This window comes from Leptosomus discolor, unplaced genomic scaffold, assembly GCF_034619465.1.
Source record: "Leptosomus discolor isolate bLepDis1 unplaced genomic scaffold, bLepDis1.hap2 HAP2_SCAFFOLD_35, whole genome shotgun sequence".
NCBI classification, from domain to species: Eukaryota; Metazoa; Chordata; class Aves; order Leptosomiformes; family Leptosomidae; genus Leptosomus; species Leptosomus discolor.
The window spans coordinates 2,146,335-2,168,466 of NW_028237764.1; the positions used below are offsets into that span (position 1 = coordinate 2,146,335).

The window sequence follows — 22,132 nt, forward strand, 5'->3', positions numbered from 1 at the left end:
GTTACCTTGAAAAGCAACTCGACCCTGCTGGGAGCAGAGGGATCCAGTGCACACCACTCAATGTCCCACCCTTTCTCAAGGTCCCAGCACCCCACTTCTATCCAAGGACACTCTTGCCTCATTTCACCAACCCAACAGTATTTCCACAGCTCTGAAGTCTTTCCGTTCTCCACATGGCATTCAGATAAAACAGAGGTTCTACTCGACAGGTTTGCATCCTGGAGGGCAGCTCAAAGCGGGGAAGGACACCTCAAGGAGACAGCCAAGTGCCCTAGAGAGGGCATCTCAAAAAGGAAGAGTCAGCTCCTACTCTGGCTCCACGGACTGCATGGACCAGACCCTAGGAGGTGACAGGACAGCTGGGACACTCGTTCCCATGGACACACCTGCGTGGGAGCACACCCAAGATCAGTGTGTGACTCTGCAGATGAAGCTCCCATCCCCAGAGAGACTGACAGCAAGAACAAGAGGACAATGCAAATAAGAGAGAGAAGGGAAAATGCAGGGAGGGTCCAGCTGAGAGAGGCCAGGGCAGAGGCAGCCGCGCACTCAGGGCAGCGTCCCCCTGCCCCAGCTGGGCACGCCACCTCCCAGACCCCAACATGGCCGGGCAGCTGCTCTCAGCCCCTGTGCTCTGCAGAGGGCCCTGGGCACGGGGCTGGAGAGCTGCAGCACGGCTCTGCTGGAGCTCTGGCTGCAGAGGAGCTGCTTCATGGCTTGGACCCCTGGAGCCCTGAGGGCAGAGGCTTTGGTGGGTGGGAGGGGAGGCAAGGGGGCTGGCTGAGAGGAAGGGCTCTGCATGGGAGGGGAGGATTGGGAGTTTTCTGAATTCTCCCTCCCACAACATTCCTGGTTTTAGTTTCCTCTCATTCCCACATAATATCCCTGCTGCCTGGAGAGTTTTCTCCTGGGAGGTGTTTCCCTGTGCCATGCCTTTTCCCTGTGAGTGCTCACAGACCCCATCCCAACCACTGTGCACTCACCTTGGCCCTACAGACACTGCTTGCAGGTCACTGGCTGGATGCATGTTCCTGTTTGCAGGTGGAAAAGGGCAGGTCAGACCAACACTGCTGGGTCCAGCAAAGGTGATGCTGGTGCTGTCCGTAGGCAGAGGAGTGGCTGGAGGCACTTTCGGAGGCTGCTGTCAGACCTACTGGGGACTCTCACTTACAGCTCAGCAGGCTGATTGACTTGTTCAAGCACGAGAGCTCCTTTGCCTTTTCTCCCCCCAAATCCCCAACAGTAAGAAACTGAGAACACAGACTCAGGAGAGCCCCTTACCTTTGTAGTGATCCCTGCCTTGCCCTTGAAAAGTGCCCTCAGAAATGTCCTGGGGTGATGAGGAGCTGTGAGGAGATCTGAGCCACACAGCACCCTCGTGAAACCAGAAGGACCCTCTCCTGCCACCACCTGCTGCTTCCACCCACAGCTTCTCCCTGCACTGCTGTTGGGAGCTCCCTGGGCAGGTTGAGTGCTGACCCTGGCAGGAGACAAAGTCCCTGGAATGGCACAGAGTCTGCTGGGATGCAGGGACCCTGCTCAGAACGAGAGCCCTGGGCACCCTGGCTGCACACCCGGCTTCACACTCTGCAGCCAACATGCCCTGTCCCTCTGACAGTGCAGCAGGGAAGCTGCAGGCTGTGGGGTGGGCCAGCTTCAGGAGATCATTCCAGGCACTTGCACCGTCCTTCAGCCACAGACTTACCATGTCAAGGGCTCTGAAGATTTTTCTCCAAGCGAGCTCTCCTCTCTCCTCCCACCCCACACTGCCTTTAACCTCTCTCTGCCTGGCTCCTCTCCCCTCCCTGCCTGCAGGCAGCACCCCCAGCCCTGCTCCTGGGCAGAGCTGTCTCTCTGCAGCGCTGCCCACTTGCCAGCAGCTCCCTCCACCCCAGGAGCCCAGCCCAGCTCAGCAGCAGGGGAGCAGCCCAAGGCAGCCCTTTCTCTGCCCCCTCTGGGCTCCCTCCAGCTGTCCCTGGGGCTCCAGGGGAACCTGCTCTCAAACAGGCTGAAGTCATCCTGAGGTTTTTCTTTCTCAGCTGGAGAGAGAAAAGATTTCAGAGACAAAGTTATATCTAAAAATCACCTTTTTTTGTCTCATTATCAGACAGGACACGGAGGCAGTGACAGGCAGGGATCTCCTTTATCCCTGATGAGGGAAGAGATTCAGCTGAATCAATGGAGACATCTCACCCTGCAGTTCTATTCCTGGCATTTGAAGGAGACTCAGCTCCCTCCCATGCCTGCCACAGACCCACAGGAGGTGGGATTCCTCTGGCCTCTCTTCAGCTCTGCATAAAATAAGCACCTGCATTTGAGAAGTCTTTTCTCAGCTCCCCTGGGAATTCCTGGAGGTGAAAGGCAGGAGGGAGGTGTTCAGATGCAAACCCCTGGCCACATCTGAGTTGCCAGAGGAGATGCAAGAGGCACACAGGTACCTGCAGGCTCTGATGGAGAAGTTCATAGAGACAGGGCAACATCTCAGGGATCATATATGAGCGTGGTGGAATTTCCTTTGGCCCAGGGAAATAACAGCCCTATAAAGGCCAAAATAATCTTTTCCTGCTCATCACGTTCATGGCCGGTTATAGAGGTGATCCTACGGACTATTTCGGTTGTCTGCCATAGGGACAGCGAGGTCTCTCTCTTTTCACCAGCTGGATTTACTAGATCACCAGTGACTACAATGGCATTTCTCCCATGTTCATCCCCACGTTGCCTGACAGAATTCAAGGCAGCTACTGCATTTAATGCTCAAGCCCAGGCCCCCAGAGCTACATGAGGTGCCGAGGCTGGCAGGGACAGCACAGGACCTACAGGAAAGCAATTCCCATTAGGGCAGGTGTGTCACAGAGGCCCCAGACAGCATCGATGAGAGCTTGACTTGGTGCCCGTGTGCCATTGACTGATACGATCGATGAGTCCTCAGATGCCAGGAGAGCGGCAAGGTCTGTCCCTTCTCTGCCCACCAGCGTCAGGCATTGCATGAGCACAAAGCAGATCACCCAGGGATCTTTACCGGCTCCTTGAGGATAAAATCCATGCAAAGACCAAGAATTTTAACAATGCGCCTGGATACTGTGTCTTCCAGGACAGCATCCTCCAAGCACAGGAAGGGTCCATATCATAACCCAACTGGAACTCAAAAAGGAATTCAAGGGCACCAAGACGAATTTTTGGTCCTTCAGGAACTGTTAAAGAAGAAAAAGCGATAATATAGGGCCACTGCTGAATTTAGTGAGAGTAGGTGTGGATAGATCTGAGATAGTCTATGTCCCCTTTGCCTCAGTTGCCACCAGCAAGGTCTCCAAGGCCTTTGAGCTTTGAGGCAGGGACTCTGGAGGAGAACAAACAGGGGTGGATGGGGCTCAAGGCAGGGGTTACTTGAGCAAACTGCACACTTCCCAGGCCACGGGACTGGAGAGGCTGCATCCAAGGGCGCTGAACTAGAAGGCACTCGTTCATCACAATGCCACTAAGAACAGCACTCAGACTCTGGGAGGTATCTTTTAAACCCATATTGATTAGCACTGACATTATAAGGAAAGAGTCATGCAGATAATCGTAGGTCCCTTTAACTGATGGGAACCCCAGGGCATGTGGCACTGAACGGGCCTTCGACCTGAATGCAGCAAACCATGCAGACCCCATCCATAGAGGACAGGCCCCAGTTTTGGTCATTCCAGCTGCTATAGGATTTTCTTACGAGGAAACAACTCTATTGATCATCTCTACAGTCAGATGAAAATGATTTTTGCGTGAGAACTTTTTGGTGCTGTGTTAGGTAGAGGCAAGGCCACGCAGGAGGCGTAATGTCCGCTAGAGAGTGGGAGCTGCCTCCAGGCTCTTGTGTGACCACATGCTGCTGAGGTTGTCCTGCTTCCAAGGGATCTGGGCAGCACAGCGCGGGTTTGAAGGCCACGCTGTACGTGCAGCACAGCGCAGCACAGCACTAACTGCCCGAGGTACAATGGTGTTCTGGTCAGGATCAGTGCCCAGGTTTCCCTCTGAGAAGTCTGTGCTCCCCTACGGTGACACAGCTGAGGGGCTGTGGCCCAAATACAGACGGCCAGGAGGAGCCCCCATGGCTTGTCACAGCCCTGTGACATTTCTGCACTAAACAAGGCGTGGTGGGACAGCTTGCTGAGCACTGGTGCTGCGCTGGAAGGATACAGGCTGTGCCAGGGGCAGTGGCAAGGAGGATGAGGGTGGGGGGATGCCCCCAGTGTGAAGGAGCAGCTCAGATACATGAAGCTCCGCTACAAGACGGGCAACAGGTGGCGTTATCTTGTGTGAGTGAGGGTTAGAGGAGAAGACAGTGAGGGTGACACTGTCTTGGCAGTTATGAACTACTTGATGAGGGCAGGTAGGCAGAAAAGGTCTGGGAGTGTCCAGGTTGATGAGCAGGTTCCTGTTGGGAACGGGAAGGGCCCTGGCAGCCCCTGGCCATACAAAGCCACCCAGTGCCAACAGTGTGGAGGCTGCTGGGATGACTTCTGAGCAGAGATGCTACAAGGGCCGCCAAGGGGGATGCTCCCCTGGACCTGGTCCTGGCAAACAAGGAAGAGCTGCTCAGGGACGCTATAATCCGTGTCAGCCTTGGCTGTTGGGACCAGGGAATAGGGGGGTCCTAGGCAGGAGAGGGGTGCGAGGAAGGCCAGCAGCAGAACACAGACCTGGGACTGCAGAGGAGAAGACTTTGATGTCCTCAGGAGACTGACACAAGTGGGGCCATGGGAAGCAGCTCTGAAGGGTGAAGGTGCTCAGGCAACCTGCTAGGCCTTACAGGACAGCCTCCTCCAAGCAGGACGAGGAATCGGCCGGTGAGCAGACTGGACCTGAAAGAAGATGCCAACTGGAACCTGGGAGCAGGGAGCAGCTTCATTCCAAATGGGAAAAGGATCGCTGGGTAGCGGTAACTACAGAGGAACAGGTAGTTGAAGCTAAGTCTCTACCCAAAGAAACGTCAGCCCAGCCGGAGGAAATAAGAGCTCTGCTGAGAGCCCCAGAGCCAGGGAAAGATAAAAGGGTAACGATCCGGACAGACTTCAAGTGTGCTTTTGGAGTTGCACACACTCGTGGAGCTATTTGGAAGGAAAGAGGACTTTCAGCTGCAGAAGGAAAACATATTAAACCTGCAGATGTTGTTTTGAGATTGTTAGATGCTGTGCCCTCACCAACTGCAGTAGCTATTATGCACTGCAGAGGACATCGGAAAGGGAATACTGCCCAAGAACTGGGAAATAAATTGGCAGACCGAGGGGCAAAGGAGGCTGCAGAACAAAGCGAAGACCTCACTGCTCAAGCAAGTTCCCCAGGAGAAGTTAAAGGCATTCTGCCATTATTGGGTTGGGGGACTGGTAACTGCCTGTCCGTAAGGCGTGGTGGAAACCCCACAGACCCTGAACTGGTGGTGCTGCTCTGCAGAGCAAGTGGGCTGTGGTGGCCAGGGACATGCTGGGGAGGCTGAGAGGCACACCCAGCTCAGGTTGGTCACTGTCCCCTCCACCCCAGCACGCACACGTTGCCCCAGCAGCTCCAGAGAAGGTCTTGGAGAAAGGAACTCAAACAAGTTGGTACAGGGTCCTTTATTTGGTTTAAACACACAGAGAGCACAGCTCCTTATTTACACAAGTCTGTGGGGCACACAAGGCAGGCAGACACTGGCATAGAAAGACGATGAAGAATGACAGCATTTTGTGGACAGCATTAATGCAACCAAGAAGAGCAAAAACCCAGAGAAATGAAAGCAAATAACCTGCGAAAGAGATGCTGGGCCTGTAATGAGTTTTATTACTAGTGATACGCAGAAAAAAATGGGCAGTTCATTGCTGCTTCTGAGAAGCAATCAGTCATAAGTTTCCTCAGGGCATCCTTGAGCTCCTGGTTCCTCATGCTGTAGATGAGGGGGTTCACTGCTGGAGGAAACAACGAGTACAGAACTGCCATCAACAGGTTCAGGAATGGGGAGGAGATGGAGGGGGACTTCAGGTAGGCAAACATGGCAGTGCTGAGAAACAGGGAGACCACGGCCAGGTGAGGGAGGCAGGTGGAAAAGGCTTTGTGGCGTCCCTGCTCCGAGGGGATCCTCAGCACGGCCCTGAAGATCTGCACGTAGGACACCACAATGAACACAAAACACCCAAAGGATAAACAGACACTGACCACAATTACCCCAGCCTCCCTGAGGTAGGTGTCTGAGCAGGAGAGCTTGAGGATCTGGGGGATTTCACAGAAGAACTGGTCCACAGCATTGCCCTGGCAGAGGGGCAGTGAAAATGTATTGGCCGTGTGCAGCACAGCATAGGGAAAAGCAGTGCCCCAGGCAGCTGCTGCCATGTGGACACAAGCTCTGCTGCCCAGGAGGGTCCCGTAGTGCAGGGGTTTGCAGATGGCAACGTAGCGGTCGTAGGCCATGACGGTGAGAAGAAAATACTCTGCTGCAATAAAAAAGAGATTGAGAAAGACCTGGGCAGCACATCCTGAGTAGGAGGTGGCCCTGGTGTTCCAGAGGGAATTGGCCATGGCTTTGGGGAGAGTGGTGGAGAGGCAGCCCAGATCAAGGAAGGAGAGGTTGAGGAGGAAGAAGTACATGGGGGTGTGGAGGTGGGGGTCACAGGCTATGGCGGTGATGATGAGTCCGTTGCCCAGGAGGGCAGCCAGGTAGATGCCCAGGAAGAGCCCGAAGGTCGAGAGCTGCAGCTCCCGTTTGTCTGCGAACACCATGAGGAGGAACTGAGTGATGGAGCTGGCATTGGACATTATTTCACTGCAGGAATGGGGGACTGTTGAAAGAGGAGAAGACATTGACAGGTCAGGTCAGATTTCTCTGAGCCAGTCTTATGCCATTTCTCACACATAACTGCGTCAAAGGCTTTTTTTGTGGGGGGACATCGGTCAGTCCTTTTTTGTGAGTTTAGGACTAATGGGGAGGGGCTCTGCCCATGGGCTCCAGAGAAGTCAGACTTGTGCTATTGCAGTAGTGTCAAACAGCCCATGCATTCGGTAGGTGTTCCTGGCAATGGGTGTCTTCAGTTCAGGGAGAGGTATTTCCCTCAGTGACCGTGTGAAATTTGTCCCTATTTATTCCAGTGCGATGGAGTCAGCACCCAGACCTGCTGTGTCTGAGAGGGAAGAGCCCAGGGAGGGACCCAGCCCTTCCAACTCTGCTCTCCTGAACAGCAAAGTCTGGGTCAGAATCACTCTCCAGTAGCACAGAACTTTTCTCCCCCCCCCATTTTCCATCTCCAGGCTCTCTCCAGACATGATAAGAGCAGCGTGCCTGTGGGGGAGAATGGGGCTGTCAGTAGGTTCCCATCCTCCCCGGTGAAGTGCCCCCACAATGGGGGAAGGGCACTTCAACCTCTTTACCCCAGGGAAATACCCAGGTGCCTGAAAAACTCTGCCCAGTGTCTCCTGAAGGGAGAGTCAGCTTGTTTGTAAATTCCACACGCTGCATTGCATACAGCCTCCCAGGGCCCGTGTCTCAAAGTGGATCTGAGATACCCCCACAACCCAGAGCTTCCATAAGGAAGAAAAAAGCAGCAGGAAGAAGAAAAGAAAAACACGAAGCAATACCCTGATCCTTCTGCAAATAGGGAAAAGGAAAGAAAGACAGCTGGCACTTGGGAAAACTTCCTCCTTACATAGCAGAGCACAGCACCTCCACACTGGTGATATCCCAGGCTGGTTGCTCTCAGTCCCTTTTCTCTGCAGAAGGAAGAAGTTTATGTGTCAGGAGAGATGCACCTTTGCTCTACTGCAGCTGTGGCTGCAGAGGAAGCAGCACCTGCCCTGGACCCCCTCGCCTTGAGGGCAGAGGGTCTGCTGAGGGGGAGAGGTGACCAGGGAGGCTTGCTCAGAAGAAGCTCTCTGTGTTGGGTCAGGTGCTTTCTGAATTCCCGCTGCCATGACATTTCTAATTTTCCCTGCCCATGTCTCTGCTGCCTGGAGCTGTCCCTGTCAGGAGCTGTTTCTCTGTCTCCACATCTCCTCCCTGGCAGCACTCACACACACCATCCCACGCGCTGTGTACTCAGCTCAGCCTTGCAGACCCCTCCTGGCAGCAGAGCACTGCCCAGGGCCATCTCCGTAGCTGCAGGCTCTGATGGGAACATGAGTTCGTTGCTGATGAGGCTGCAGAGGTGATGCTGAGGAGCTCAGTAAGCCAAAGGTGGTTAGTTTTTGATTTAGATTTAGATATTGATTTAGAAACCTCCAAGTGAAACACATCTGGAGTTCAGTGCCTCCTCCCAAACTGAGAGAATAATGTCCATGTCCAACACTCCCTCCACCCCAGAGGCCACTCAGAGTAGAAGACTGAAAGCACAGGCTCCTTCCCATTCAGGTAAACCCTGCCTTGATGTACTTCTTGAGAAGCTGCCTCTGCCGATGTCCTGGGGGGGCGGATCTGGAGTTGTGAGAAGTCCTGAGCAGCACAACACCCTTGATGTGATCGTGTCCCTGTACTTGGCACTGGTGAGGGTGGTCCTTGAATCCTGTGTGCAGGTTTGGGCCCCTCAGGACAAGAAGGACATTGAGGTGCTGGAGCGTGTCCAGAGAAGGGCAATGAAGGTGGTGAATGGCAGAGAACAGGTCTTGTGAGGAGTTGCTGAGGGAACTGGGGTTGTTTAGTCTGGAGAGGAGAAGGCTGAGGGGAGACCTCATCACTTTCTACAAATACTTGTGAGGAGGTTGTAGTGAGGTGGGGGTCAGTCTCTTCTCCCAAGTAAAAAGCGATAGGACAGGAGGAAATGGCCTCAAGTTGTGCCAGAGGAAGTTTAGATTGGCCATTAGGAAATATTTCTTTACTGAAAGAGTGGTCAAACAGTGGAACAGGCTGCCCAGGGATGCGGTGGAGTCACTATCCCCAGAGATGTTAAAAAAAAATTGATTCCATGATTCTGTGATTGTTGCACTTGCCCAGATTTTTGCAAGGCTTGTTTAGGTGATATCTGCTGCAGTACTTGCTAAAATAGACAACTAAAACTTGCTGTCGATACAAACTGGGAGGAGTGGCTGACACACCAGAAGGTTGTGCTGCCATTCAGCGAGACCTGGACAGGCTGGAGAGCTGGGCGGGAGGAACCTAATGAGGTTCAATAAGGGCAAGTGTAGGGTCCTGCACCTGGGGAGGAATAACTAGTAGAGTGTTCCTCAGATCGTTGTCATGCTGATTCTGACCTTGCCCAGCACAAACTAGTAGCTCCTGTTCTTGTCTGTAGTGCCCTGCGACTCCTCATGCTGTCACCTTGTGGTGATGGCTCTCCACAAGCAGGGTGAGCCGCCTGCACGCAAACACTAAGAGCTGACCAAATGGAGCTTCAGTGCAGGCAGACCTTGAGGAACTCTGGGATTCAACCAACAGGAACCTCTGAAGTTTTAAAAGGAGAAGTAGCTTCGGGGGGACAAATAAGCCTATAGATCAGGTTCAGTTGGGACCTGACTGGCTGAGCAGCAGAATGGCCTGGCCACCACGAGGGACACCGTACAAGCCAGCGGTGAGCACTCACCATGAACAAGGCCAGCTGCACAGGGGGCTGCATGAGGAGGAGCGTGGCCACCCAGACATCTTGAGTTTCCATCCCCCTCCAGTGAGACCTGGTGTGCCCACACCTGGTCTGGTGTGTCCCTCTGTGGGAATTCCTGCTGTAGACAGGTTTCTCCAGGGGAGGAACTGGAGAATGCCCAGAAGAGATCTGCACACGCCCTGGACTCTCAGCCCCCACCCCATCTTTGCAGCCCTCTTCCATCTCCACACATCCCCAGGAACATGCTGTCCCTGCAGAACTGCCCAGCTCTCCCAGCAGCCCCACATTCCCCTCCTAGAGGATGGGTGTCTTTAGTGTCATCTGTGGGAAAGCCCTGGGTACATCCCTCAATTACACTCACCACCTTACATGTCACCAGACACCCACTGGTGACTCCCAAGTTTGGTCCTATGTCTCTAAAATGCTGTGAACCCTGAGCTTTTTATTCGCAATGCCATGGAGGAAGAGGAACTGGAGAGCTGCAGTTCCTCAGGCTGCTTTGTGGAAAGAGCCCAGCCTGAAAGCACTGCACTGGGAAAATCCCATATTATTGCTGAGCTGCTGCGAAAGAGGCAACTCTGAGCCAGTGTCAGACCCACTTTTATAAAGGCACCAGGTGACGCAAATGCAAACCTTTGTGTGATTAACCTCATAGCCTTGAATGACAATAACAGCAATAATAATAATAACAACAATAATAATAACAATAACAAACAAAATCTCCAAACGCAAAATCAAACATCAAAATCCAACAGCAAATAACTAAAACAAACCAAAAAAAAAAACCCTCAAGGAAGTGTAAAAACAGATACTTTGTGAATCATTTGTAGAGAGATGTAGTAATTTTTTCACTATTGAAAAACTTGCGAGGAATTACTTTCTTAAGAGCATCTTTGAGCTCCTCCTTCCTCATGCTGTAGATGAGGGGGTTCACTGCTGGAGGCACCACCGAGTACAGAACTGCTGTCACCAGGTTCAGGGATGGGGAGGAGATGGAGGGGGGCTTCAGGTAGGCAAACATGGCAGTGCTGAGAAACAGGGAGACCACGGCCAGGTGAGGGAGGCAGGTGGAAAAGGCTTTGTGGCGTCCCTGCTCCGAGGGGATCCTCAGCACGGCCCTGAAGATCTGCACGTAGGACACCACAATGAACACAAAACACCCAAAGGCTAGACAAGCACTAACCACAAGTAGCCCAGCCTCCCTGAGGTAGGTGTCTGAGCAGGAGAGCTTGAGGATCTGGGGGATTTCACAGAAGAACTGGTCCACAGCATTGCCCTGGAAGAGGGGCAGTGAAAATGTATTGGCCGTGTGCAGCACAGCATAGGGAACATCTAGAGTTTTGAGAGGGCCTCCTCCCAAACTGAGAGAATAATTTCCATGTCCAAAGTCTCCCTCCAACCCAGAGGCCGCTCAGAGTAGAAGACTGAATGCACAGGCTCCTTCCCATTCAGGTAAACCCTGCCTTGATGTGCTTCTTGAGAAGCTTCCTCTGCCAATGTACTGGGGAGGGATCTGGAGCAGTGAGAAGTCCTGATCAGTGCATCACCCTTTGAACAGCAGAAAATCCCTGCCCTGCCCTGCCCTGCTGGGGATCTGTCCTTCTACCCAGAGTTTCTCCCCACAGCTCCATGAGGAGCTCCAAGAGCAGGCTGAGTGCTGATGCTGGCTGGTGACAGAGTCCCTGCCCGAGGACGCAGCCTCCTGTGGCGAAGGCACCATGCTTGGAAGGACAGCCCTGGGCACTGCTGGCTGCACACCCACCTTCACACCCTCAAGCCATCCCCACCAGAAGGCAGCCGTCATGCCCTGTCCCTCTCACACTGCAGGAGGGAAGCCCTGCTCTGCAGCCCGGTGTCCTGGGTTACAGTGTAAAATGTGCCAAAAGAAAAAAAATATATTCTATTACCAACTTCAGGAGCTGTTGAGACCAGGTGGGGCAGTGCTCCCTGCCTCCCCCCTCTGGACTATCTCCTGTTACTGGGCACAACAATGCCTTATCGCCTGACCCATCGGTAACTGGCTCCTGGGCTATCTCCTGTTAATGGCCCATCAAGGAACTGCCTCAGGACTCCCCATCCCATTGTGAGATGCTCCGCCCGGGGAGGGGGGGGGGAAGGAGCCAAGCAGTCCATGCCAAATAAAAACAGAGATTTTGAACACCCTAGCAGCCTTCTTCCACTGGATTCCCAGAGGAGCTTTTCCCCCCACTGGAGTTCCAGAGGACAAGAGCTACCTGCCGACCACTGGACCTTCGGAGGAAGACCAGACTCTTTTACCTGATTGCTGCTTCCACAGAACTACACCCATCACTTCAGGAGGACTGCAGCCAGCATCTTATCGGACTGCTGCTGCCACCCTAACAGGGGGTCAGGTTGTATTCCTGACTCTGTCAGTGTAAACCAGTGGGTTGTTTGTTTTTCCCTGCCTTGTGTTATATATATATATATATTAGTAAAGAACTGTTATTCCTATTCCCCATATCTTTGCCTGAAGGCCCGTTAATTTCAAAATTATAATAGTTTGGAGGGAAGGGGGTTGCACTCTCCATTTCAATGGAGGCTCCTGCCTTCCTCCACAGACACCTGTCTTTTCAAACCAAGACAACCGGCTTCCTCTTCTCCATCACAGACAGATCCCAGAGGTTGGACACATTCAGGAGATCCTGCAAGGAGCCACCGACACATCACCCTGCACCCAGAGACTTACTGTGTCAGAGGCTGGGAAGAGTTCTCCTCCAGTGAGCTCTCAGCCGTCCTCCCCCTCTCCCCTGCCTTCAACCTCTCTCTGCCCCGCTCCTTTCTCCTTGGTGCCCACAGGCAGCCCCCTCAGCCCTGCTGCGCTTTGCAGAGCAGCTGCTGCTGGGCAGAGCTGTCTCCCTGCAGCTCTGCCTGCTTGCTAGGAGCTCTCTCTGTCCCAGGAGCCCAGCTCAGATCAGCACCAGAGCAACAGCCCAAGAACTTTTTAATCATCTCTCTGGTGGTTTTGGTGCCAAGTCTGTGAAACTCAGACACTGAGATGAAGCTGAGGAAACCTCTCGAGGAGTCAAAGTCAGACGCAAACTCCAAAGTTCTTGGAGCATTTCTGGGTTCCACTGAGGGACGTTACTGACAAAGCCTCCGTGAGGGCTGGTTAAAAAAGAAACCTGGAGGCAGTGAGGACAGTAGGCAAAGGCAAGGTGAAGGTGGCTCTGATGCTGAGTAAATCTTCGTGTGCTTTATGAAGCCAAAAGAAAGCCCTGACTCCCCAACCCCTGCAAGGCAGACCCTGTCCCTCAGCCATTCCTCAGGGTTCTTCCTGGGGCAGGGTGATGTGGGGATGTGCAGTGCCAAGAACAGGGCCAAGGTGCTCTGCTTCTGAGATTGTCCTGGGTGGGCTGAGGAGGCACTGAGGTGCTGGTGCCGTAAGTTGAAGGGGTCTTCCGGTAGGCCTTGGGGGTTGAGACAACAGCCCTAGCCAAGGGCAGAAAGACCTCGGCTCTCTTGGGGGCTTTTTATCTTGCCAGAGTCCTTGACTGTCTCCACCACAGGATGTCCTACAGTGTCCCACACCTGCGCTTGCCATTGCACTGTGCGGATCAGACTGTCCCCAGGAGCGGCCTGAGCAACGCCTGAGGGACACGTTCTCCCTTCCCAGAGGCTGGAGGTCAGGACCTGTAGCCTTCATGGAACATCCCCAGGTTTCCTCAGCATCAGAGCGACCTTGCCCTTGCCTTTGCCTGCCTGGGACGAAGGGAGCTCCTGGCAAGAGGCCAGTGCTGCCAAGAGCTCTGGAGTGTCCCTCTCCTCCCACAATCCCAGAACCAAGGAGGCTGGAAGGCAGCCAGTTACCATCTTTTCTTGGCTTCCCCTTCATGCTTGGTTTTAGCCAGCAGCTCCTTTCTCAGCCATGCCAGCCTCCTGCCACTTTTGTCTGACTTCCATCATGTCAAGGTAAACCATTGTATACTGTGAAGAGGAGATCCTTGAGCATCAAACAGCTCTCTGCTCCCGTCTTCTCTGCCAGGCTGTATCCCATGGGATTCTTCCAAGGAGGTCCCTCAGCAATCCAAAGTCTGTTTTCTCTTTACCTTCTTCCCTTTCCTTAGGATACTCAACTCTACCTTCTCACTCTGGATTCTTCCATTCCTCACCAGTTCTTCCTTGTTTGTAAATATTGTAGTTAACTCCAGCAAAAAATTAGGCACCACCCTGCAGCTTGCTCAGTACCCTCCGCCAACATTAGTGGGCAAGGGAAGTGGAAAGGAAAAATAAAAGCAAGGAAACTTCGGGGATAAGATGGTCATTTGGGTCCTTGGCCTGGTTATGTCCCCTCCAAACCTCTTGTACCCGCAGCCCCCCAGTCTATTCACTGGTGGGGCACACTCAGAAACAGAGCAGGCCTTGAAGCTGTGCAAACACTCTTCAGCAACAGCCAGAACATGAGAGTGTACTCAGCATTGTTTTGGTCACAGATCTTGAGCACAGCACCATGGGAACTTCCGTGAAGAAAAGTAAGTCAAGCTCAGGAAGACCCAGTCCAATCACCACCCATTTATTCCATCCTATTTCTGTCATCCTCGGGTCCCAAACTGTCCAAAACCACCTCTATTAACACCACACCTTCCCACCACGTGGCTGACAGATGGCTATCATTGCCTTATCTATAGGTAACCCCCCAACATGTCCATAAAATTGTCCATAAATTTTGCACTGTGTTCATGTATTCCATGACTCTGGTTCCATTTGGTATGGTGGTTACTCAGCACAAAGGAGGTGTGTTGTGTGCAGTTACTGGTCATGAAACCAGCTCAACTTGGGTCATTGCTGCACATTGCCAGCTTTTTGCAAGGTCCATTTAGGTGATAACTGCTGCGGTACTTCCTAAAATATACAACTCAAATCGTGAGTTATTATCCAACCAAGGTTAAATCTACTGCAGGTACATGTCAGATTCCATCATCATCCAACCAGTGCACCCGTGTCCTTGAGCAAAAGCAATCCCACAGTCAGGTTGGCCTTTTCCTGAGGGAGGAGCAACCCGTGCCATCTTTCCAAGCCTGCTCCCTACGTGCACTATGGGGTCTTTGTCTTCGGTTTTTGTCTGGGCAGGGCCAGGTTGATCAGTCGATCCTCTGGTATTAACTACGCAGGTGGCTTCTGCCCAGGCTGCACCCCACCGCTTGTATTTCCCAGCCCCCTTTGCTCTCACTCTTGTCCTTAACAGTCCCTTCTGTCCGTCAATCATTCCGGAGGCTGGTGTGTGACAGGGGATGTGGCACAGCCAATCATTGCCACGTTCCCTGGCCCAGGGGCTTCTGAGGGTGTTTCAGAAAGGAATCCTGCTGTCTGCCTCAGGTCTTTCTGGGGTGCCACAGCACTTTCTGTTCAAGGCCCAAGATGGTGTTTTGGGGGGTGGGTCATGATGGGCACGGGGCATGTTGTCAACCATCTGGTTGTCACTTCTAGCACAGTAAGCACACGGTGCTTGCCTTGGAAGGTTCATGGCAGTGTGATATAATCCATCTGTGAGGCCTCTCTCATGGGGCAGGTGGCTGGCTCATAGTTAACTTGCTCTCCACCACAGCTCACAGGTCCTTCTCCGCAGAGCTGCTCTCCAGCAGGTGGACCCTCAGGCTGTACTGGTCCATAAGCTTATTCCTCCCCAGGTGAAAGACCTTACACTTGCCCTTAGTGAACCTCAGGTTCCTCCCCACCCACCTCTCCAGCCTGTCCAGGTCTCGCTGAATGGCAGCACAGCCTTCTGGCGTGTCAGCCACTTCTCCCAGTTTGGTATCGACAGCAAGTTTTAGTTATATGTTTTAGCAAGTACTGCAGCAGGTATCACCTAAATGAGCTTTGCAAAAATCTGGACAAGTGCAACAATCATAGAATCATGGAACTGTGTTTTTTGAACACCTCCGGGGATGGTGACACCACCACTTCCCTGGGCAGCCTGTTCCAGTTCTTCACCGCTTTTTCAGTAAAGAAATGCTACATCATGTCCATCCTAAACTTCCCCTGGTGCAACTTGAGGCCATTTCCTCTTGTCCTGTCACTTCTTACTAGGGAATAGAGACTGACCCCCACCTCACTACAACCTTCTCTCAGGTAGTTTTAAAGAGCTATGATGTCTCCCCTCAGCCTCCTCTTCTCTAGACTAAACAATCCCTGTTCCCTCAGCCTCTCCTTGCAAGACCTGTTCTCCAGACCCTTCACCACCTTCCTTGCCCTTCTCTGCACATGCTCCAGCACCTCAGCGTCTTTCTTGCAGTGAGGAGCCCAAAACTGCACACAGGATTTGAGGTGCTGCCTCACCAGTGCTGAGCACAGGGTTACGATCACCTCCCTGCTCCTGCTGGCCACACCATTGCTGATACAGGCCAGGATGCTGTTGGCCTTCTTGGCCACCTGGGCACACTGCTGGCTCATGTTCACCAGCTGTTGACCAGCACCCCCAGGGCCTTTTCTGTCAGGCAGCTTTCCAGCCACTCATCCCCAAGCCTGTAGCGCTGTGTGAGGTTGTTGTGACCCAGGTGCAGGACTCGGGCTGTTGGACTGGTTGAACCTCATACAATTGGCCTCAACCCATTAATCCAGTCTGTCCAGGTCCCTCTGCAGACGAGCAGTTCAATACTCCCACCAAATTTGGTGCCATCTCCAAACTCACTGAGGGAGCACTCGATCCCCTCACCCAACACTGAGCCCTGGGGTACACTGCTTGTGACCAGTCACCATCTGGATTGAACTCTGCTCACCACCAGCCTGTGCTCGGCCATCCAGCCAGTTACCCTGACCCAACCTGAGCCAGTTGTAATGACCAGTAACTCCACACAACACACCTTTCGTCTCCTGAGTAACCACCATACCAAACGGAAGCCAAGCCATGGACGACATGGACTCAGTGGACACTTCACGGACAATTTCATGGATATATTTGAGGGGTGGCACATATTTAAAGCAATGATAGCTGTCTGTAAATACCGTGATTGAAAGGGGACAGTTGTATAAGAAGGTTTTTTTGCACAGTTTGGGACCTGAATATGACAGAAATGGTATGGAATAACAGGTGGAGATTGGACTGTGTCTGGCTGGGCTGGACTGACTTCTGTCCATAAAGCTCCTGTGGTGCTACATCTCAGTTTTTTGACCAAAACAATGCTGAGAACACACGAATGTTCTAGCTGTTTCTGAATGATATTTGAAAAGCGTCAAGGCCTTCTCTGTTTTGACTGTGTCCCACTAGTGAATAGAGGGGTGAGGGTGCAAGAGGTTGGGGGCAGACACAACCAGGCCAATGACCCCAAATCACCATCTTAAATTTTCTAGCTTTTACTCTATCTTTCCTCTTCCCCTGTCCCACTGAGGTTGGGGGAGAAAGGTGAACAAGGTGCAGGGTGGTGCCTAATATCTTGTTGGGGTTAAACCACAACATTTATAAACAAGGGAAGGCTGGTTAGGAATGCAAAAGTCTGAGGTGAGAAGGTAGGTTGGAGGATGTGGAGAAAACGGAAGAAGGCAAAGATCAGGGTTTCAAGAGAGCAGATTTTGGGCTGCTGAGGGACCTCCTTGGAAAAATCCCATGGGCTGCATCTAGCAGAGAAGACAGGTGCAGAGAGGTGTTTGATGCTCAAGGATCTCCTCTTCACAATATATAATGGTTTACCTTGACATGATGGAAGTCAGACAAAAGTGGCAGGAGGCTGGCATGGCTGAGAAAGGAGCTGCTGGCTGAAACCAAGCATGAAGGAGAAGCCCAAAAAAGGTGGCGGCTGGCTGCCTTCCAGCCTCCTTGGTTCTGGGATTGTGGGAGGAGAGGGACACTCCACAGTTCTTGGCAGCACTGCCCTCTTGCCAGGAGCTCCCTTCGTCCCAGGCAGGCAAAGGCAAGGGCAAGGTGGCTCTGATGCTGAGGAAACCTGGGGATGTTCCATGAAGGCTGCAGGTCCTGACCTCCAGCCTCTGGGAAGGGAGAACATGTCCCTCAGGCGTTGCTCAGGCCTCTCCTGGGGACAGTCTGATCTGCACAGTGCAATGGCAAGCGCAGGTGTGGGACACTTTAGGACATCCTGTGGTGGAGACGCTCAAGGGCTCTGGCAAGACAAAAAGCCCCCAAGAGAGCCAAGGTCTTTCTCCCCTTGGCTAGGGCTGTTGTCTCAACCCTCAAGGCCTACCAGAAGACTCCTCCAACTTATGTCACTAGCACCTCAGTGCCTCCTCAGCCCACCCAGGACAAACCCAGAAGCAGAGGACCTTGGCCCTGCCCTTGGCACTGCACATCCCCACATCACCCTGCCCTAGGAAGAACCCTGAGGAATGGCTGAGGGACAGGGTCTGCCTTGCAGGGGCTGGGGAGTCAGGGCTTTCTTTTGGCGTGATAAAGCACACCAATGGTTACGCAGCATCAGAGCCACCTTCACCTTGCCTTTACCTACCTGTCCTCACTGCCTCCAGGTTTCTCCTTCAACCAGCTCCAGGGAGTCTTTGTCAATAATGTCCCTCAATGGAACCCATTAGCGCTTCAAGAAACTTTGGAGTTTGCTTCTCACTGACTTTGACTCCTTGAGAAGTTTCCTCGACTTCGCCTCACCGTCTGAGTTTCAAGGACTCAACATCAAAACCACCAGAGAGATGATTAAAAAGTTGTTGGGCTGTTGCTCTGCTGCTGATCTGGGCTGGGCTCCTGGGACAGAGAGAGCTCCTAGCAAGCAGGCAGAGCTGCAGGGAGACAGCTCTGCCCAGCAGCAGCTGCTCTGCAAAGCGCAGCAAGGCTGAGGGGGCTGCCTGTGGGCACCAAGGAGAAAGGAGCGGGGCAGAGAGAGGTTGAAGACAGGGGAGAGTGAGAGGATGGCTGAGAGCTCACTGGAGGAGAACTCTTCCCAGCCTCTGACACAGTAAGTCTCTGGGTGCAGGGTGATATGTCGGTGGTTCCTTGAAGGATCTCCTGAATGTGTCCAACCTCTGGGATCTGTCTGTGATGGAGAAGAGGAAGCCGGGCTGCAGAGCAGGGCTTCCCTAGTGCAGTGTGAGAAGGACAGGGCATGACGGCTGCCTTCTGGTGGGGATGGCTTGAGGGTGTGAAGCTTGGTGGGCACGACTTGAGGGTGTGCAGCCAGCAGTGCCCAAGGCTCTCCTTCTGAGTGGAGTCCCTTCACCACAAAAGGTTGTGAACTTGGACAGTGACTCTTACCAGGCAGCATCAGCACACGGCCTGCCCTGGGACCTCCTCATGGAGCTGTGGGGAGAAGCTGTGGGTGGAAGGACAGATCCCCAGCAGGGCAGGACAGGGATGTTCTGCTGTTCAAAGGGTGATGCACTGATCAGGACTTTTCACAACTCCAGATCCCCCCCAGGACATTGGCAGAGGCAGCTTCTCAAGAAGCACATCAAGGCAGGGTTTACGTGTAATGGGAAGGGGCCTGTGCTTTCAGTCTTCTAGTCTGAGTGGCCTCAGGGGTGGAGGAAGGTTTTGGACATGGTAATTATCCTCTCAGTTTGGGAGGAGGCATTGAAAGTCCAGATGTGTTTCACTTGGAGGTTTCTAAATCTGGGATTATCAAAAATAAAAAACCTTTGGCTTACAGACATCCCCAGCGTCACCTCTCCAGGCTTATCAGCAATGAATTCATGTTCCCATCAGAGCCTGCAGCCACGGAGATGCCTCTGGGCAATGCTCTGCTGCCAGGAGTTGTATGCAAGGCAGATCTGAGCACACAGTTTGTGGAATGGGACGTGTGAGCGCTGCCAGGGAGGAGATGTGGGGAGAGAGAAACAGCTTCTGACAGGGACAGCTTCAGGCAGCAGAGACATGCGCACAGAAAACTAGAAATGTCATGGCAGTGGGAATTCAGAAAGCTCCTGACCCAACACAGAGAGCTTCTTCTGAGCAAGCCTCCCTCGTCTCCCCTCCTCCCCAGCAGACCCTCTGCCCTCAAGGTGGGTGGTCCAGGGCAGGCGCTGCCTCCTCTGCAGCCAAAGCTGCAGTAGAGCAAAGGTGCATCTCTCCTGACACATAAACTTCTTCCTTCTGCAGAGAAAAGGGACTGAGAGCAACCGGCCTGGGATGTCACCAACGTGGAGGTGCTGTGCTCTGCTGTGTAAGGAGAAGGATTTCCTGAGTGCCAGCTGCCTTCCTCTCCTGTTCGCCATTTGCAGGGGGATCAGGGTATTGCTTTGTGGTTTTTTTTTCTCTTATACCTGCTGCTCTTTTTCTTGCATATGGAAGCTCCAGGCTCTGGGAGGGTTGGGGGTGTCTCAAATGCATTTTGAGACACTGACCCTGGGGGCTTTAGGCAATGCAGCATGTGGGACTTGGAAACAAGTTGAGTCTCCCTTCAAGAGATGCTGGGCACTGTCTTTCAGGCACCTGAGCATGTCCCTATGGTGAAGAGGTTGATGTGAACTTCTACCACGCTGGGGGCACTTCAGCAGGGGAGGATGGGAACTGAGTGACAACCCCATTCTCCCCCACAGGCTCGCTGCTGTTATCATGTCTGGAGAGAGCCTGGAGATGGAAAATGGGGGTGAGAAAGGTTCTGTGTCAGCCATGACTGATTCCAACGCAGACTTTGCTGTTCAGGCAAGCAGAGTTGGAAGGGCTGGGTCCCTCCCTGGGCTCTTCCCTCTCAGACACAGCCGGTCTGGGTGCTGACTCCATCGCACTGCAATAAATAGGGACAATTGTCACACGGTCACTGAGGCAAATATCTCTCACTGAACTGAAGGCACCCATTGCCAGGAACACCTACCAAATGCACGGGCTGTTTGACACCACTGCAATAGCACAGGTCTGACTTCTCTGGAAGTCAATCCTGAACTAACAAATGAAGTAAAGGAAGGTCTCCCCGAAAAAAAAGAGAATTCATGGTAGCGGATACCTATGGGAAATAGTGTAAGACTTATTCAGATAAATTTGTCCTGACTTGTCAATATCTTCTCCTTTTTCAAGTCTTCCATTCCTGCTGTGAAATAATGTCCAACGGCAGCTCCATCAACCAGTTCCTCCTCATGGCATTTCCAGACACACAGGAGCTGCAGCTCTTGCACTTCTCGCTCTTCCTGGGCATCTACCTGGCTGCCCTCCTGGCCAACGGACTCATCATCACCACCGTATCCTGCGACCACCGCCTGCACACCCCCGTGTACTTCTTCCTCCTCAACCTCTCTCTCCTTGACCTTGGCTCCCTCTCCACCACTCTCCCCAAAGCCATAGCCAATGCCTTCTGGAACACCAGGGCCATCTCCTACATGGGATGTGTTGCACAGGTTTTTCTATTTCTCTTTTTTATAGTAGCAGAGTATTTTCTTCTCAGTGTCATGGCCTACGACCGCTACGTTGCCATCTGCAAACCCCTGCACTACGGGACCCTCCTGGGCAGCAGAGCTTGTGTCCACATGGCAGCAGCTGCCTGGGGCACTGCTTTTCCCTATGCTGTGCTGCACACGGCCAATACATTTTCACTGCCCCTCTGCCAGGGCAATGCTGTGGACCAGTTCTTCTGTGAAATCCCCCAGATCCTCAAGCTCTCCTGCTCAGACACCTACCTCAGGGAGGCTGGGGTGGTTGTGGTCAGTGTCTGTTTAACACTTGGTTGTTTTGTGTTCATTGTGGTGTCCTACGTGCAGATCTTCAGGGCCGTGCTGAGGATCCCCTCGGAGCAGGGACGCCACAAAGCCTTTTCCACCTGCCTCCCTCACCTGGCCGTGGTCTCCCTGTTTATCAGCACTGGCGCGTTTTCCTACCTGAAGCCCCCATCCATCTCCTCTCCATCTCTGGACCTGGTGATGGCAGTTCTGTATTCTGTGGTGCCTCCAGCTGTGAACCCCCTCATCTACAGCATGAGGAACCAGGAGCTCAAGGATTCCCTGAGGAAACTGATTACTTGTTGTTTTTCAGAAGCAAAAAGTAACTGCTCATCTTCTGCATGTTACTCGTAATGGAATGTCATTACTGTCACAGCAGTAGTTTTGGGAGGTAGTTTTGTTCGATTTCTTTGGTTTTAGGTTTTTTGTTGTATTAATGTTTTCAACAAAAATGCTGTCATTTCACATTTTGTTTCTATGTCAGTATCTGCCTGCCTTGTGTGCCCCACAGACTTTGTGTAAATAAGGAGCTGTGCTGTCTGTGTGTTTAAACCAAATAAAGGACCCTGTACTGACTTGTTTGTCTGAGGTCCTTTCTCCCAGATCTTCTCTGGAGCTGCAGGGGCAGCGTCTGTGTGCTGAGGTGAAGGGGGCAGTAGCCACCCTGAGCTGGGTCTGCCTCTCAGCCTCACCAGCACGGCCCTGGCCACCACAGCCCACTTGCTCTGCAGAGCAGCACCACCAGTTCAGGGTCTGTGGGGAGCCTGGGGAGGGGGTGCAGGAATGGCCATCAAGGTCAGCAGAGATGAGCTTTGTAGGGAAAAGTCTCTGTGGGGAGATGGGATGTCCTGGGAGAAGAGCAGGGCACCGTGTGTGTGTGCAGGGGGGACATGGAAAGAAAAACCCTTTGGTGTGGGTGTCAGCTCGGGTCAGGCTGCCCTTTGCCTGGGGCAAAAGGACCTTCCTGAGGATCCCCAGGGCCAGTTGTCTCCTGCTACCCTTGAGAGCAAGTTCGGAACGTGGTTCTGCAAGGTGCCTGAGGT

The 22,132-nt window shown here is 53.0% G+C and overlaps 2 protein-coding genes across 2 annotated transcripts; one reads left to right on the forward strand and one right to left on the reverse strand.

Annotated features, from left to right (window-relative positions):
- Positions 1-5,796: 5,796 nt before the first annotated feature.
- On the reverse strand, positions 5,797-6,762 carry LOC147413001 (olfactory receptor 14C36-like). Its single transcript, XM_086480866.1, has one exon. The coding sequence runs from the start codon at positions 6,760-6,762 to the stop codon at positions 5,797-5,799; it is 966 nt and encodes a 321-aa protein (XP_086336992.1).
- Positions 6,763-20,477: 13,715 nt separating this feature from the next.
- On the forward strand, positions 20,478-21,443 carry LOC147413002 (olfactory receptor 14C36-like). The gene has a single exon (XM_086480868.1). The coding sequence runs from the start codon at positions 20,478-20,480 to the stop codon at positions 21,441-21,443; it is 966 nt and encodes a 321-aa protein (XP_086336994.1).
- The last annotated feature ends 689 nt before the right edge of the window (positions 21,444-22,132 follow it).